The sequence below is a fragment of the Helicoverpa armigera genome, chromosome 29 (assembly GCF_030705265.1).
Source record: "Helicoverpa armigera isolate CAAS_96S chromosome 29, ASM3070526v1, whole genome shotgun sequence".
NCBI lineage: Eukaryota > Metazoa > Arthropoda > Insecta > Lepidoptera > Noctuidae > Helicoverpa > Helicoverpa armigera.
In genome coordinates, this window is record NC_087148.1 from 3,286,004 (window position 1) to 3,305,900 (window position 19,897).

A 19,897-nucleotide genomic window follows, 5' to 3' on the forward strand; every position below is an offset into this window, starting at 1 on the left:
GTATCAATAAACCCAATCAACAGTTACACTAACGCAGATTTCAAAATCGTCACAAATTCAATGCGCGCACGCATCGGCGGCTATATTTCGGAATACGAGCCAATTTTCTACGTCATTTCCTGCAATTCAATAAATCTATTGCATATAGACCATAGGTAAATGACACCATTTATATTTCATGTAATTTTTTATTTATAAGCTTAAACCATGTTTTTTTTATTATAAACAGTAGAAAACCGTGAGAATTTTATTGATCATTAATCAGATCAAAGAAATAGGTGAGCATCATTATTTATCTTTCCTTTACCTACATCTAAGATTTCCAATCTTTTTTTTCCATGGGAAATCATCAAATGACCCCTCCCGCTGTGGGTGCAGCGTGAGGGAGTGTCTTCTTAAGCTCTTTATATACCAGGGCCGCGGTAACTCTTTCGAACAATCACGCAGCCCAAGATGTTCAATCTTCAATCCATATAACGAAAGGCAGATAAAACTGATGGACCATCTTGCCATTACGAAATCTTTCGCTTTTCAGAAGCATTATAAATTGGTGGGGTGGCACCGGCTGTCATCTGAACACCTTTGGCAGTCGTTACGGGTAGTCAAAAGCCAGAGACTTACCGAGGGGTATCTTGTTGCTCAAGTAACTGGGTTGAGGAAGTCAGATAGGCAGTCGTGCCATGTAAAACACTGGTACTCTACTCAGCTGCATTCTATTACACTGGAAACCGACCCCCAAATAATTGGGATAAGGATAGGCAGATGATGTCAGGTAATTGTCATGGTATAGGCATGTAATGAGGAGGGATGATACGCATGCAACAAGGTGTGCTAAGTATGAATGTAGATGGATGGAGAGGAAGAGGAAGATCTAAGAAAAGATGGATGGATTGCCTGAAAGATGACATGTATAGGAAAGGAGTGAGTGTCAGTATGACGAATGACAGGGGAAAATGGAAGAGGATGACATATTGCGCCGACCCCAAATAAAATTGGGAACAGGGCAGGAGGAAGAAGATGATATCAGGTAATGGTAGTTTCCTACATATTTAACCATGGAAAAGTTTACATAATACTTTAACCTGTAAATGAATGAAGGCGTAAAGATAAACAATTAAGTAATAACTTCATGGTGGTTGCAACATGATGTTAATCAGAGACAATAGTTCCTTGCTGGTTGCAGTAGAACAGTAAGATAGGGTGACCATACTTGTCCTATTTCATTTATTTATGAAACAACTTCCAGACTCCGAGATGCTTTGTGTGTGTTTAAAAACTCACTAGATATTTCACTCAAGCCAAATTGGACCAGTCGTTCCTAATATTAGATGCTGAATATCTTCAAAACAACGAGAGTAGCAATTAGTAGCAACTAATGATCATCATCAAAGTCGTTCCCCCATAGATTGGGGATCGTGACCATCATTAGTCTCTGTCAGCAATGAGGTTGGGCCGGGATCATTTCTTCACGATAGCTGGTATCAATTAGTTAGCAACTCTTTTTATGTACCTGACTTACATTAATTATTTTATGCCAAAGTAGGTATAGATCCTGCGAAAACCAATACTTGGTTACCCTAACGTTCATAACACGGTAAGTCATTGTTCTACAGGTTATTTAGTAACCCACTTAACTGGGGCAGCCGTCATCGTTTAACTAACATTTGCTAATAACTGCGAAGGTTTAAATTTTAACTGTATGTCCTTCACTGAACAAAGTTATTTTTTTTAGGTGTGGGAATAATTTATAATTTAGCACATCAATCATTTTTACAATCATCATCATCTGTCTAGCCTTTTCTCAAATACGTTGGGGTCAGCTTCCAGTCTAACCAGATGCAGCTGAGTACCAGTGTTTTACATGTCTGTCTGACCTCAAATCAGTTACCCAGGCAACAAAATACCCCGTGGTAAAACTGGTTGACAAAATTTCTGGTTTCCGACTGCCCGTACTGCCCCACTGCCAAAGAAATCCAAATGAAAGCCAGAGCCTACTTATTTATTGTGCCTTCCAATCGATTGAACCCTGTGTTTCTTTACTTAGCCACGAGCTTTTCTGTAATATTAGTTTTCATGATCCTTTTTGTCCGTCCATTTTTGTATCACATGCCTCCATTAAACAAAGAAGGATTGAGCATTAATCACCACTCTTGCTCAATGCGGGTTGGTGAATTCAGACTTTATAGTCCAGATTTCCTCGAGATGTTTTCCTTCACCCTTTATTCAGCCATTGATGTCCAAGATATACTTAGAAAGTACATACAATCAAATTATACTTCAGTGGTTGATTTTTACCCACTAGGCCTCTACTATTAAAGCTTAAATATTATGCTAGCTACCACATAATCCTACCATTAGTAAACTAATTTACTTTCCATGGCTCTCGAGACGGTAAGTTTCCAAGTTACATCAGCAAACCAGTTAGACTTGTCTGCTATTGGTGCAAGAATATGTGTCACCAATGACTAATGAACACTAGTTTAGGCCTGTGGTTTTGCTCGTGTCCTTAATATATAAGATGCAGGTAAATAACCTTTAGTTCCCCTTTATTTTTATTTTGGTGAAAAATCAAATGACCCAATTCCAATTCGGTGTGAAATGAAACCATATCATCATCATCATCATCTCAGCCATAGGACGTCCACTGCTGAACATATGCCTCCCCCTTTGATCTCCACAGAAACCTGTTGGAGGCGACCTGCATCCAGCGTCTTCCGGCGACCTTTATAAACCACATATCTCCACTCTCCATAATCGGTTCAGGGGATTTGCCGTGAAAACCCCCAAAGGTTCTAACCACGTCTTTAGAGAACTATATTTTGCACCCGGGTAAATAATGTGTCTATGCCCTTTCTTAGGCTCTACCTCTATACTATTTCTGTTACTTTATTTAAATCGGTTTAGTACTTTTTTGGCGAGAAAGCCGGATAGACAGACATAAATACTTTCACATACATATAGTTTTAGTGCTTAAGGATAGATATAGATTTTTGATTATAAGACAGTTTTGACTTCACCGAAAACAAATAATAATATGAAAACGCTATAATTTTAACGTTATTTGATTTGGCCTCTCACTGAACCTTAAAATAAACTGCCAATTGTTAGTGAAACCTATTGTTATTTTATACAATACCTACATAATAATGCAATAAGTCATTGTACCTTAAAAAGCACGGAAATAAAACAAATGACGTGGCCGAATTTATTCATACAAATGTACATTATTACGCGTTTTACGCAGTAGGTTTTAAACTACCTCGTTGGTCTAGCTGTTGCAAGCGCGGCTGCTGTGCACGAGGTCTCGGGTTCGATTCCTGGGTCGAGCTGAAATAGCTTTGTTAGTTTTAAAAACTTTCACAAAGCAGCACAAAGTCTGGAAGTTGGTAATTGATACACCCGTGCATCGGAGAGCACTTCAATATCGGTGCTGCGCCTGATCTCTCTCCGGTCGTGTCGTTGCCGTCCCATCGTGCTATGAGAGTGAAGGAATAATGACGACCGTTTTCCACTCAGCTTTTCGGTTATTATAGCCACTTTACATTCGAAGTATGGCCATTGGTCACCCATCTTTAGCTTGACCGCGGCAAAAGATGCTTAACTTCTAATTCCGATAACTTAACGCGACTTCGGTTAAAAGGAAGCCTGTTAACTGTAAGGTTTAATTGGTTAAACCGACGTAATGGTATTGTAAACATTCAGTTAACGGCTCATTGAATGAGTATAGACCGGAATGAGTGAAAGTGAGAGTGAAGCATGAGATGGATTAGACAAAGGTACTATGTATACCGCGGCTTTACTCACCTCCTTATAGGTAATAGAATGTAAAATATCGCAGAAAAAACAAAGCAAACAGTTTCAAATTGAAGAGCTACTCCCTTATGTACTCCCTTATGTACTCACTTATATACACTCCCTTATGTGCTCCGTTATGTAGGTACTCCTTTATGTACTCCCTTATGTACTCCGATATGTAGGTACTCCTTTATGTACTCCCTTATGTAATCCGTTATGTACTACGCCTTGTGTCCACTCCCTTATGTACTCCCCCTTGTGGACACACTCTTATGTACTCCCCCTTATTGATAATTATTCAATTAGCACCTAAGTCTTAGGTATTAACAAATAGTTCTCACAGTGCAATATTTTTTATATCTCCTCTCACGCTTAGACAATTCTCATTATATCGTAATGTTTGAAAAAAAACGTTCTACAGTTAGGAAATACTAACACTTCAGTCTAGATAATTTCAGACATTCTGTATTTTAACCTTGATTAATGTGGTAAAGACCCCAACCTCTCAAGTATGAGTGTGGGTCCGATTCCAGGTCAGGCAAGTACCAATGCATCTTTTCTATATTTGTACGTACTTTCTAAGTATACTTTGGACAGCAATGACTGTGTTTCGGAGGGCACGTTAAACTGTAGGTCCCGGCTGTCATAGAACATCCTTGGCAGTCGTTACGGGTAGTCAGAAGCCATTAAGGCTGACACCAGTCTTACCAAGAGGTATTGAGTTGCCCGGGTAACTGGGTTGAGGAGGTCAGATAGGGCAGTCGCTCCTTGTAAAGCACTGGTACTCAGCTGCATCCAGTTAGACTGGAAGCCAACCCCAACATAGTTGGGAAAAAGGCTCGGAGGATGATGTATACTACTCTACTTTTTATCCACATGCAGGAAGTAGATGCCTTTGGAACGAAATTGAGAACTACTTTGTATGATATAAATGCACTCTTGCATTTGATGTACTCTCTGATTTCGATATAAAAAATACATTAATATACTCGCTATTGTGAAACTATGCTATGCAGCAAATACGATTATTTGCAATATATCGATCTTAAATCTTATTGATCTGCACTCACCAATAAATGATTGCACATAACTGCAATAACGTAGGTATTACAAAATGGATTTGTGTTCGAAGATATATAACATTCTAATTGTATACCTATCCTAATCTTTTCTCTGAATTATAAAAGAAACTAGTTAATTGTTAATCCAGTGTATCAACTATTTACGTACCAAATTTCAACCAAATCGGTCCAGCCGTTTTTGCGTGAAAGAATAACTAACATAGGTACATCCGTACATTCTCACAAACTTTCACATTTATGACATTAGTAGGATAAAAGTTTTATTCTTATCTTTCAGTTTTATAGGTTGTTAAAGATTGCTCTTATTCACGATAAATCTACATACAGCCAAAATTACATGTACCTAAAAACTTTATGGTCACCCATCCACTTAATGACCGCAGCTACCGTTGCTTAACCTAAGTTACATTAAAACTACATTTTTAATTGTAACTAATTAACAAAATGCTCACAAAAATCTGATAATTACCCCCAAACCACTTTACCACATAAAATAACATGGTTTTAAAAACTTAATTATAGGAAACTACGCTAAGTTCATGTACTGATAGTCGTAATTATCTTACTTAACATGTAACTTAGATAATTATCTATTAACATAGTCGAAATTACGTCAGGGCTTGAGTTTCATAGAATGAAGTAAAGATTTACGACATGTTAAAGCAACTGACTTCTGTTCTCCAGCGGTTGCACCCGCATCCCGTGGGAACTACTTTCGTGCACCCGGATAAAAGTAACATGAAGCTTTTCTCGACAAACGTAAAAAAATACAAATATTTAAACTGATAAAGTACTCCTTTTTACAAAGTCGTATTAAAAGACCACCTCGATGGCGCAATGGTCACCATGCCGGACTGCCGAACCTGAGGTCCCGGGTTCGATTCCCGGTTCGGTCGACATTTGTGTGATGAACTTGCTTGTTGGCTGGTGTCTGGGTTATAAATATGTAAGTATATGTAGCTAAATGCCATTTATCAGTTGTGTTAGCACCTATAACACAAGTTAATTAATAACTTAGCATGGGGCTAACCGACCGTGTGTGAAAAGGTATCCCGACATTATATAAAAAGCCTACATACCACTGAAAAAAGAGTTTATTTGTATCATTGAGATTAAGCAATCTCAGAAAATAAGTATTAGACCGATTCGAAAAAATGCTTTCAGTGTCATTCAATTAGCCCCATTAACATTACATCTAGGAAGGCACAAACTTCTTTTTATCCAGGTGCACGAAGTAGTTCTTCAGAGACGCAGGTGAAACTACACAGGAACGCTTTCAAAAAATATTTTATGTTACATAGAACATTTATCAAACAACGCTACCTATAGGCTACTTTTTATCCAGGTGCGCGAAGTAATTCCTAAGGTGCTGATTGAAGCTAGTGTTCTCATAAAAACTGCTCATACAAATGGTATCAAATACATAATTTGCTATGTATTTGAAGGTGATTAAACGCAACAAAAAGTTGAGTTTTTATACACATAATTATTTTGTGCAAAGATTTTATTATGTAACTATCGAACCGGGATAAACTCAAGCTCAAACTCAAAAACGTTTATTCAAATTAGGCTGATAAATCAGCACTTTTCGAACGTCAAAAACAAAAGACAGCCCCCAAAACGCCCACCCTTCACCACTTCCTATGTGTTTTTGCTGGGAAGAAGAAGTGGCGCAACAAACTCCCCAGCAAAAATACAACCTATGTCACCCGGAGGTAGTGTAGCTTCCCGACAGTGAAATCCTTTTTAAATCGGTTCAGTAGCTTCGGAGCCAATAGATAACCAAAAAAGTCCTCTTAATAATAGAAGTATAGATTAATTCAGACCAGCGTCTCTTAGTCACTATTTCCCGCAGCATTAAAAAAGATATAACAATATTGCAGTTACATTTTGAAACAAATTATTACTAAGGTGTGACTAATCTCTAATTGTATACAATTATGTACCTTTATTTATTGACGCTACTTAATTGCAATCTTCCATTGAGAAGATTGAGAAATAACAAACCTTCAATGGTTCCCTTTCATACCTACATATCATCATCGTCATCATTATCATCTCCCGAGCCTTTTCCCAACTATGTTGGGGTCGGCTTCCAGTCTAACCGGATGCAGCTGAGTACCAGTGCTTTACAAGGAGCGACTGTCCTATCTGACCTCCTCAACCCAGTTACCCAAGCAAACAAATACCACTTGATTAGACTGGTGTCAGAATTACTGGCTTCTAACTACACGTAACGACTGTCAATGATGTTCAATGACAGCCGGGACCTACAGATTAACGTGCAATCCGAAACACAGTCATTGGTGTCTGATATACTTAGGAATACATACAAACTTAGAAAAGCTGCATTGGTACTTGCCTGACCTGGAATCGAAATCCCGCCCTCATACTCGAGAGGATGGTTCTTTACCCACTGGGCCACCACGTCTTTTTTTGCAACTGCGAAGAATGTTCAATGACATACTTATCGTCATCATCATCAAACATATTAAAAACTAGCTTCAACCCGCGGTTGAACCCACGTCCTGAGGTAACTACTCTTTGCACCTATTTGCAGCAGGTACGCGTACAAGTTCAAATTACTTTCCCATATATTTTCAAACACAAAAGCTAACAAACGTGGCTTTCCACGGTTTCTGACCACATTATACATGACCCTAGTTTTGAGGTCACTAATTTTATTGTTCTTGTAACACAAGCATTCCGGTAATGGCTTTGTTTCAATTTTTTTTGGAAAAAAAATGTGTTTGACATTGCTCTGTAGGTACCTACTTAGGGTTCATTAAAATTCAAAACAAGGTCGCTTATTAGCATTGTCAAAAAAACTGACTAATGTAGGTATTGCTCTGTTTTGGTAGTCGGTTAAAATAATGTCTGGGTGTGACAAAAATATGCTGTTTACTTCCGGAAAAACAAAATTGAAAAAAGTAAAATAATTCCAAAACACATTTGTTATTAATTTATTTATGTAACATGGAAGAGTTACAGCTAAAATAACAACAAATAAAACAAGTTTATGCTTGTTTTAAGTGACATAGCGATACTAATAACCTTCCTCAATAATTGGACTATCTAACAATGATAAAATTAATCAAATCAGACCATTACAGTAGTTCCTGAGATTAGCACTTCAACCAATCTTTTTCGGCTGTTTAATAATATATATAGATAATAGATTAGCAGATAGATTAAGTATTAAGATTAGATTAAGTGACAATCAAATTGTTCGATAAAGTCATTAGAAAAAAGTAAAAATATATATGTAACTTAATTAAGGATTATATAAGTGTTATACTATTATTAAAAGCAATTTGAATATTAAATGGCTTTGACACGCGATTTGCTACTTTCGATTTATATGAATGATCGAATATCGTTTAGCGTCATATTAGGTAATCTATGTTATTATTATTCTAAACTAATCCTTGGCGAACAGTCACAATAACTTTAAAACGGCTGATCTGATTCTGATGAAACTTACCTCGGAATCTCCGCTGGAAAACCAGCTTTCAACCAAATGAAACCGCGTCCAAATAGGGTCATCCGTTTAAGAGCTACGGTGTGACAAACTCATACCACTTTTTTCTGCGTAGGTGGTAAAAAATTGGTATCGTGAAAACAAACAATATAACAAGGATTTCAAGTTAATTAATGCCTATACTTGATTACAATGCACTTAGCATAATAACAAAACTGGTTTAGTTTTATTTATGATCGTTCAAAACGTCGTTTCTGTGTGCGCTTACGTCTGAACTGTTTGTTCAAACTAGTTACTTAGTTAACCTCAAAATTGAATTATTTATGCAGTTGTAATAGTTGGTAAGACTAACATAGTATTTATTATTACACATAAACTTTACATTATTTTTAAGTATACGGGTATACGTATCTATGTAGAGCATATTTTATAGTGGAAGAGGAAGACCAAAGAAACGATGGATGGATTGTGTGAAAGTAGATATGGTAAGAAAGAAGATTACTTGTGAGATGACTGCAGATAGAAGAGTATGGAAAGAGAAAACGTGCTGCGCCGACCCCAAACAGTATTGGGATAAGGGCAGAAGGATGATGATGATATTTTAAAGTAAACTTAATCTATATAAACAAAAACACAAGTTATTAAGACTATGTTTTTACGTAGAAGGCACTTAGTAGGAAAAAAAAAACACCATTAAATTTTTAAACATCTTTAAATTTTGATGTGACCTTCTAGTGTCCTTATTTTTATCTGCCACACAAGGAAAACTCCTGTATTTTTTCCTTCTAACCGCAGTCTCGAAAAATTCTAGGAATACCTAATCATTATGTATGTTCTTATGTACAAATGTAAGCACTTAGTATGTTTTGTAGCCAATTCTTGCTTGTGATCATCATCTGCCTAGCGTTTTCCCAAGCAGCTGAGTGCCAGTATTTTACTAGGAGCGACTGCCTATTTGACCCCTTACCCGTTAATTCCTTGGTAAGACTGTCAGACTATAGCTTCTGATTACCCGTGACTATCACAGCCGCACTAATTTATCATGCCTTCCGACACACGGACCTTCTTCCCATCCTACCCATCTTCATCACTTCTTCTCAGCAAAAACATATAGGAAGTGGTGAAGGGTGGGCGTTTTAGGGACTGTCTTCCGTAAAGTGCTGTTTTGCAGCCAAGGTTGAATAAACGAATTTTGATTTTGATTTGATTCTTCCATGGACCGACAGTGCCAAACGATGATCCACGCAGCTGTTACTTAGCCACGAGCCGTGCTTACCTTACTCCATAGGGGCCCAGCACGGCCAAGGCCTGTCGAGGCTGTGGGATTGTTTGAAAGAGTTACCGCGGCCCTGGTACACAAAAGGCCAACGACGGAACACGACTGATTTTTTGTCACTAAAAGTCTGACACTCCCTCATCGCTGCTAACCCACAGCGGGAGGGGTCATTTAATGATAAAAAAATAAAAACCTTCTTACCTACCTTTATATGTATGTATGTACGAATAAACGCTGAAAGCATATTTATTACCCTTTATCCTCGCATAAGATGTTCCAATGAAACAGCCAGTTCGTTGGTCGTCCCACGACTCGTGGTGACGTCATGCCACTTTCCCTGTCGTGAGCGAGTAGCGTGACTCACCTGTGTTGGGCCAAGAAACCAGCGTTTTGATTTGGACCAATTTTGGTTAGGATTTGGGAGAACTTGGTTATTTGAGTTTTAAAGCTAGGTATGTTACGAAAAGAATAGGAATATTACAACTTCAGAGAAAATAGACATTGACTTTTACATAAACTGTTCTAATGAGTAAGCATGTCACTCGGATTTCGGAGGAATTAGTTGGTGCAATCGGATACAAATTATACAATTCTAAATGAGTAATCTAATAAGTACTTAAAATCCGTACAGTTCCTACTTCCTGAAATGCGTGTTCGAAAAAACCAACTCTTTAGCTTTTTTATCCAAAGATGAGCATTTACCGCTATATTATGTATAACTAAGCTTAATCCAGAGACAAAGAAAATGACGCAAATCCCTCGCTTATTTCATGGCCACACACAAAACGCAGTCTGGCTGTCTCTCTCGTTATGGCCATAAAATCAGCAATATTTGGCGCTGCGCTATAAATTGAGTTTCAACCAAAATGTCTTGTATTACATGAAAGCCATTATTTTTGATATTTTATTTGATAAGGCCATTTATTTTCGTATTGTTGTTAAGGTTCTTATATAATGATGATATTAATAAGAGTGTTAAAGAGGGCACGATAAACTGTAGGTCCCGGCTGTCATTTTGTGCAGTCATCTTTGTGCAGTCGTTACGGGTAGTCAAAAGCCTATATACTTAAGTCTGACAACCAGTCTGACCTAGGGGTATTGCCTTGCCCGGGTAACTGGGTTGACCATCTGCCTAGCCTTTTCCAAACTATGTCGGGGTCGGCTTCCAGTTTAACCGGATGCAGCTGAGTAAAAGTGCTTTACAAGAAGCGACTGCCTATCTGACCTCCTCAACCCAGTTACCCGGGCAACCCGATACCCCTTGGTTATACGTGTGTCAGACTTACTTTCAGTCAAAAACATAGGTTATCATAATGCTGTAGGTAGGTAAGTACATAGCTATAGTGTTACCAGGAATATAAATAAAGGTATTGTACCAGCAAAAAAAAAATAGAGTAGGTAACCTATGATTCATATTCAAACTAAAGCACGTAATATATTTGGTAGAAAAACAGTGTTTTTGTTAAAAAATCTTCACGCTCCATGCATTCGGGTGACTAACAGCCTTGACATAGTAAAGTACTCTAGTGTGAAAATCACTATTATTATGTTTTCTTTTTAAATAACTTGCATTTTAGATGAGTATGATACTGCTATTTTTTTGTTAGTGGCGTACCTACTAAACTACAGCTTACTTTGTGCCAAATGTCATCTAAATTGGTGCAGTATTTTACTGCGAAAGGAGGTTATTAAAAAATTAAGTGCTACTTATGTAAATTCTTCAATTAAAATAATGTTGTTTGAAATTAACAACTAGGTACGTAGGATCATCGGCTTATATCTAACGTTCCATTGAAAGTGACTGTACACTTAAGAAAAATCAATATTCCAATCAACTGACTGACGTACCTACAAAGGGGGGCCCCTTAAGCACCCACCACATTTGTGGCTAGAAAATAGGACTATCGTAGATTTCTAATCCTCGTAGTCCTAATTATTTAATCATTATTCAAATGAACTATTTACACGTAATAGTGTTATAACTATTTGAATGGCATGGCAGCCGGTTTAGCAATTCTAATTAGTCAGTAAGCAGATTATGTAAGTACAAACAGGAATTAGCAACTCACAGCACTCACACATTTTACATAATAGATTTATACGAATTTAAAACGCAAATGCCATTTGATTTGGTACTAAAACGAATTAATTACCTGCAAGTTCATTACTCAAAAACATTGTTAGACGTTGTTATGACTTCCTACTTTTAAATCTATTCAATTTTGTACCCTTTCCCACTTTGTTAAGATGCATTATTGACTCAAAATTTTTTTGAATACTAAATTTATTTTAGCGCTATCTATGTTGTTTTATAGTAACGTAGGACCGTCTTTGGAGAAATTGTTGTTTCATAGTTTTGAAAGAAACCAGTAGATGGCGCTTTTCTCAAATTTAAACGCTGTGGAATGATCAATGACAGGTGACAGCGTGGCCAGTGACAGTGACAATCTTGTCAAAGGCCGCGTTCCGGATGCCGCTTATATAGAGCGTTTAAAAAATGATAGTTTTGGAACACAAAACTTAAACTAGGTAGTAATGTAAAGTAACAACTAGCCGCGAGAGAAGCAAACTTTTTGTGTTTTGGGGCCACAAAAAGTAAACTCTGAACAAAATACCAGTAAAAAGAAAGCTAGAACTATTATGCTACGTTTAACTTATAAGAGTGAATATAAAAATAACAAAAGTATAAAGTTTGCAAGACACTTCAATTATTATTGCTTAAAACTTTTCGAGCTCACTTGCTCAGCAATAAAAAAAATACACATGATTTTATCACTGACAGCACTGTATGAGACAATCGGAACTCGGAACGCAGCGAAAGAGTGGTTTTTTTCGTACGCCAGTGAGTGACGAACGAAGCAGCACTGTTCCGCGATTACTCAACGTTTCGCGACGTTCGCTCATTCTCACACACGGAACTATTATAATTTCACAAGTTTATTTCAATTACCGTGTTCTTGTGTAACATAAATAAACGAAACAATATACTAATACTAATTCTAAACAGTGTTGTAGTGGCATTGTGTTGACAAAAGTGTTAAAACAACTTTATGTTTGGTCAATCAAAATAGTGTCGTGAATCAAGATGAGTAACTTCACAAAGTTTATCAAAACTACGCCGATCACGGATGATTACGAAATCTCCAACACTGTTCTTGGCCTTGGCATCAACGGAAAGGTAGGTTTTAATTAGGAAAATCACTGAAAAACTTCCTAAACTTTGTCGAAAAGAAATACGTTTTGTTGTTTATATATGACGTCATTGTACAAAATTAGCTTCCACCCGTTAATACCTTTATCTCATCATGCCCGAATGACAAAAGAATTATTAATAGTAGCACTTTTAACACAGCAAATGCGTATTTGAATAATGTTTTGCAAATTCCGTTTGAAAACTTTGTTGAAAAGTTTTACTTTACGTCAATGTTGAAAAAAACTATATTGTTAAGCAGATTTAAAAACTATGTAATGTACGTTTTGTCATTCATCATTCATGCAAATAAACGTACGTAAATGGTAAACGAGTTTTGTTCAAAACAAAAAAAAGTTTCATTGTTTTTTTTCTTACCAGACTGCTACATACCATTGCTTAAATAACTGAAATAAGGTTGTATATGTATTGCACAATTTTATTTCAACTGTGTAACTACTGCTGTGACAAAATTAAATACAGAGTTGACAAATAATTTTGTATTTGGAGATTCCCATGACAATTTACAAATTAGGGTTTTCCAATTAACAAATATTATACCATCTGTATCTTTACTGAAATAAAACGTAAGAGTTTATTTGTTTGTTTATGTAAACTCAGACTACTGGTCCAATTTAAATATTATTTTCCTTAGAGATGTTGTTGTTTCTTCCGAACATTGTTCCAAATTTTATTTGTGGTTGGCATGGCATGTATGCTTCTTCTATCTGCCGTCATCTCACAAGTAATATTCTGTTATTGTTTTTATTAGGAACCTGGAAAAATTTAATTTAAGTTAGGTGAATCATAAATTTGAATTTCTTTATTAGCTTTTGTCACTGTCCAAACTTAATTAAAACAACATCAACAAGACAATTCTACTATGTTGGAGTCATCAACAAGAAACTTGTAACGCATTCAAATAAATAATGGTTTCCTAGTAATATAACAGTTCAGAGAACACGCCGTTAACTGGCAAACAGAACAGTGTATTTAACACATAGCTATTTCACACTTAATTATTTACTTAAAGGTGTTAAGTAATTTAAGTAGAATATTCTACGATTTGGTCTGATAAAATCATGGTTGGATGCAGATCTGTCAGGCCATGTTATGGAGGGCACGATAAACTATTAAGTCCCGAATGTTATTGATATCCTAATACTTTATTCTGATATATACATACATATAAATAATATTACCGTCATAATTGCATCCAAATCCATTCTCTACTTTTAGTGTGAAAGAGTAACAAAAATACACCCTTACAAACTCTAATAGGATTTATAACATGTAGTAACACTTAATTAAGGTGCTTTGCACCACTTACAACAACCCCAATACTTGAAATCCATCATAAAAACAGACAGCCGACTCATAACACCAAAACACCTGTTTTCTACTTCTTATTAATCAATAACAAAACAAAAAAGACGTTACACATTATTTGAATACAGATGACACATAACCAAACCGACGAGATTACAAAAAATATGTAAATAGCAGAATGATAAGAATACCAATGTTTGGCTGACGTCATTGGCAGAATCTAGTTTTTAAGGAAACATTTTTACTTAAGCGATGTTAGGAAAGGTTTTTGTGTGTTGATGATCTAATCTTTTGAAGACTTAAAGAGATTTGTTACTTTAAATGGACTCGTCTTCTGCCTAGCCTTTTCCTGACTGGACTTGAAGAGATTTATTACTTTAAATGGACTCATCATCTGCCTAGCCCTTTCATAACTGTGCGGTCAGCTTCCAGTCCAACTGGAGCAGCGGAGTACCAGCGTTTTACAGCTCAGCGCTTTCTGAGCTTTTTAATAATAACCTGATACCCCCTAGTAAGACTGACTTTCTCGCTTCTGACTATGACTACCGGAACCCACCTACCTTGGCTTCTAAAGCACAGAACTATTACGGTATTAATTGTACTCAAAAAGGGTTTGAAATCCACTTGAAATACCTGGCTAGAGGAAAAATCATGATCTACGTGAACATTCATTTTGGCCGTTAACCGTGATTGAGTGTTTGTAAGTGTTCATAAGGTGGAACATTGTCAATGTTAATGAGGCCATTAAAATATTACTGTTTTCCTCATCGTCCGTCTGTAAGTATGTTATTACTCATTAAAATTGCAGACGGTAGTACATACTTAAAAATAATGTATATCCTTATACTGTTAGCAAGGTTTTACTTGCATCCCATGGTAAATCTGTTACAGCCTTTTTATCGTCCCACTGCTGGGCACAAGCCTCCTCTCACACAGAGAAAGATTGAGGATTAATCACCACGCTTGCTCAATGCGGGTTGGTGATTTCAGACCATATAGTCCAGGTTCCTTCTTCTTTCTCATGGTAAATACTTCAGGTTTTTTAGGGTTCCAGAGCCATAGAGACGGGACATTAAAACTAGAACTTCGCTATCCATCTGGAGGCTGCAGGTATCTCAAGAATCGTGAGAGACTGTTTTTTTCATATATGACCTTCCTATTAATTTTTCTGACTGTAAAACTACAGACATACACCTGATAAACGAAGCAGTTTAGGCTGGAAACAGTGCAGTGCATGTAGCTATATCTGTGCAAGTCTATGAACGAGACACAGCTACGCTGACGGTACGCGCGTGATTTCTTATGTGATTCGGTCGGGACGTACGGTCAGCGCTGACCGTCGGCCGAGCACTGTTTCCAGCCTTATAATGAAAATTTTGGGGTTATAAGCCCACAATTAAGATTGACAGCTGTCTAAAACTTGAAAACAATTTACACAGTCGCATATTTCGTTCCTTGTATCAAAACAAAATTCTTACGAAACTTCTTATCTAAGCGCATAGGATATCTACGTTGATATTGATAAGAACAAAAATCCGCAGTCATGATTACGTAAAACAGCCCCGTGTGTCATCAATATTTTATCGGTTATTAATGTTGAAATCCTGTACGAAAATATTGCGAGTCACCATTAACAGTCATGATTGATAAATAATATAGGAGACATTTGTAAACCTCTAGTAATGTATACTAGTAATATATAGTCTGAAATCACCAACCCGCATTGAGCAAGCGTGGTGATTAATGCTAAATCCTTCTCCGTGTGAGAGGAGGCCGCAGCCCAGCAGTGGGACGATAAAAGGCTGTAACAATGTATACTAATATAATAAAGAGCAGACAATTTTGTTTGTCTGTTTGTTTGTACCCTAAAGGCTCCGAAACTATTGAACCGATTTAAAAAATTCTTTCACTGTTTTAAAGCTACACTCCTCCCGAGTAACATAGGCTATATTTTATCCCGGTACGAGCAGTAGTTCCCACGGGACGCATTTGAAACCACGGGAAAACGGCTATTCTATAATAAACCAGTATCAAGTAATCTATACTTTAATATGATAAAGCTGAAGATTTTATTTGATTGCTGGAACGCGCTAATCGCAGGAAATACTGATAATATTTGATAAAGTTATTTCAGTGTTAAGTAGTTCATATATCGAGGAAGGCTACTGGCTACTTTTTATCCGCCTGCATGAAAAAGTATCCATGGGTCGAAGATGTTTGATACAAATTTTTCAGACCAGCCAGTATCAAGCAATTTCAAAATACAATTGGTTCCAAAGAAAATTTTCACAAAAACTTAGCAAAAGTATCCTTAGAACACACATACATTGTCAATTTTTTAAGGCTAGGCTAAGCAAAAGTTTGGTCACCAAAGAAAGGATGAACGGAGTCCGCAAGTGGAAAATTCGTGAAGCTTGATGCAAGTGGTTCTCATCCACGAATGACCATGATCATGTCATCGTAATTAATCGTAAAGGATCAACCACATAGAGAAGATTTTTTTTAATTGAAAAAAAAATGCCCGCTCTAACCAGCCATGTGTTCTTACCGTGAAAAAATGGCGCAACAAACTTCCCAGCAAAAATTTCTTCAGCTTATCTACAAGAATCGTTTTCAAGGAAAACACACAACTCTACTGGGAAAGTCCTAGTCATTAGATAAACGATTTGTATTCGATGACGAATCGATACAAATTCGCCTTGTGCTAAATGAGTCAGAAAAAATCGAGAACGTAATGTCGGAATCTTGTTTTGGTGATGACCAAGTGACGGGACTATTAGTCAATGATGACGTTATTGCTAATTATGTTTTCTATAGTTCATTTACCTTGGTAGTCGTTACGGGTAGTCAGAAGCCAGTAAGTCTCACACCAGTCTAACCAAAGGGTATTGGGTTGCCCGGGTAACTGGGTTGAGGGGGTTAGATAGGGCAGTCGCTCCTTGTGGCACAATGGTACTCAGCTACATCCGGTTAGACTGGAAGCCGACCCCAACATAGTTGGGGAAAAAGGCTCGGGGGATGATGATGATGTTTTCAATAGTTCATTTACCTTGATGGAATGAAGATTTGAAGAAGGCAAGTTTGTTGCGCCACTTCTTCCCAGTAATAAGGCATATGAAGTGGTGAAGGGTGGACGTTTTTGGGGATTCTGACGTGGGGAAACTAGTTTTGATTTTGTGACGAGCAGTGAGTGGATGCGAGATGTCCTCAACTGGAATAGTTGGCTTTCATTGGGGGAGGCCTAAGTTCAGTAGTACACGGCAATTGGCTGGTATGATGATGGTGATTGACCTATGTAAATATATTTTAGACAGTTATGTCAAAAATCATATCAAAGGTTGTAATATATTTACCATTGCTTGGGTTACCGTGGTAAATTAGGTATCTGGTTAAACCAGTATCTAAGAAAGTAGAATAATTTGTAATTTTTCTCATATATTTTGAAGTGATAGGTTGGTCAAACTTTTGCGTGATACGAAACAGTATTGGTAATGTCATCGGAATTAGTCCAATGTATTTCACAATACTTGTCATATAGCCCCGCCTATATTCCCTAATAAGTTAATGGTATCCCACATTTTTTACCCGGATGCCAAAAATAGGATGTTATAAGTTTGACCGTATGTCTCTGTATCAGTGAAAATCTGGTCTTCCAGCGTGCTAATCTTCTGATTTAAGCCTTTTTAAAGTTATCAGCAGTTTTGTCAACTCGTTTATCTTATTCCAAAGTGAAAAACGCCCATACAACAAATTCCCTTACTTATTTAACTGCAAGATTAAAACTGATTTCAAAACCAATATTTGACGAAGAAAACTTTCAAAGAAACGTTGAGTTACTTTCGAAGTAGTACACAAACTTCGCGAACGCGACGATTGGACTGCGTCGTTCAAAGAAATCCTATTAAAGTTTAACTTTGGTTATTTATCAACTTGATAATGTAAATAAACGAGGCTACCAATATCAGAATTTGCTTTACATCTGCTCAAATACTCTTCTAAAGTTTAAATACTAATTAATATAATAAAGAGGAAATATTTTTTGTTTGTACCCTAAAGGGTCCAAAACTACTGAACCGATTTGAGAAATACTTTCACTGTTGGAAAGCTACACTCTTCTCGAGTAACATAGGCTAGATTTTACCCCAGTACGGGTTTTAGTTCCCTTGGAACGCGGGTGAAACTGCGGGAATACAGCTAGTACTGAAATATACACAAAGTTTACAAAACTAGTTCTTAAATCAATCTTGATTTGAATCATAACAATAAGTGGGCGTTTGTTTTGGAAATATACTGGGTTTATTTTCAAATTATCTTTCTTCGTCTGTTGTCTTAATTTAGGCGTAACTAAGGTCGGGTTTAAAGGTCAAAAGAGAATAGAAATAGATCTAATGGTAATCTGCTGGAACCGCATTTATGTATCCTTAAGGATTTCATCTTCTTCCTGCCCTGTTCCCAAGTTATTTGGGGTCGGCGCAATATGTAGAGATCCCTCTTAGCGATAAGACCGCCCATTATATCACCTACTATAACTAGACTAAGAACAAAAATTTCTATCTATGTATTCCGTTTTCATTAATGTCTGTCAGTCATCATATAGGTATGTGCATGTTTTACACACACAAGTAGCTCACCTGCTTTCGTCAATAAACACCTATAATTCTTTAACATCAAGGAAATTGACGAACACCAGACTTTATGTACCAGGAACCCAAACTTTTGTGGATACGATACCTCATTGTTTGCGGCTGCCATTCTAAGAAATATCACTCGAAAAGGTTCAATGACTAATATTAAACAAAAAACCTTATATTGTACATACTCAGTGCTCATGATTACTTTGCTGTCATTATCTATTTGCTATATATTTGCTACTAATATTATAAATGCGAAACTGTCTGTTTGTCTGTCTGTCTGTTACGCTTTCACATCTAAACCACTGAACTGATTTCAATAAAATTTGGTACATAGATAGAGTTGACCTTGAGAAAAAACATAGGATAGTCTTAATCCCGGACTTTTGAAGAGTTCTCTTGAAAACGCGATATAACCGAACTTGACGCGGTGACTAATGATATACAAAAAACCTTATATTGTACATACTCAGTGCTCATGATTACTTTGCTGTCATTATCCTAATTATCATATTTAATGTTTCTGTCATTGACAAATGTGCTGTCGTTTTGCAAACATGTGTTCGCCAAAAGTTTACACTTACTCGGTAAAGTCGGGTGGGACTTACGTTCATTCAACTGGAGATCATAGACCTGACTTGTTTTAGATGACCGTTCGACAGGTGTTTGTTTTTGTAATTTCGACTTTTCTGGAGTATGTCTGTTTTAATAGCTAGAAGTTTTAGCTGTTTGGTTTGTATCCTAATAGCTTTTGCTAGAAGTTTCAGTCAACTCCCGTGAGAACTTCTGCGCGTGTCCAGATAAATAGTAGCCTATAGACATCCTTGATAAATAGGCTATCTATCAATGAAATATTTTTTCTCAAATCGGACCAATAGTTCCTGAAAAAAAACTTCCTAACTCTTTATCTAGTTACACGGATGGGACCGCTTTATTTATCGTGTGTAAAAATTTCAGCCTTTGGGGGTACAAGATTTCATAACAGGAAAGATACAAACATCTGTGACAAAAGCATGTGAAATTAAAGGAATTAATTTCAATTTTATAAAGGGTTTTTACCAAGTCGTTACAGTAATCGTTCAGCATAATTTCAAACTACAAGTTACAGTAACT

General features: G+C 36.8%; 1 protein-coding gene across 2 annotated transcripts in view; it reads left to right on the forward strand.

Moving 5' to 3' along the window:
* Nucleotides 1–12,468: 12,468 nt before the first annotated feature.
* The window catches only part of LOC110382371 (MAP kinase-activated protein kinase 2), a 43,694-nt gene continuing 36,265 nt past the window's right edge, over nt 12,469–19,897 (forward strand). Inside the window, exon 1 of one of the 2 annotated variants that reach the window (XM_064042630.1) lies at nt 12,469–12,812. In XM_064042630.1, coding sequence (XP_063898700.1) covers nt 12,720–12,812 — 93 coding nt within the window. In that variant the 5' untranslated portion in view covers nt 12,469–12,719. The remainder of the gene's footprint in view (nt 12,813–19,897) is intronic. The other variant, XM_064042631.1, reaches the window with a different exon arrangement.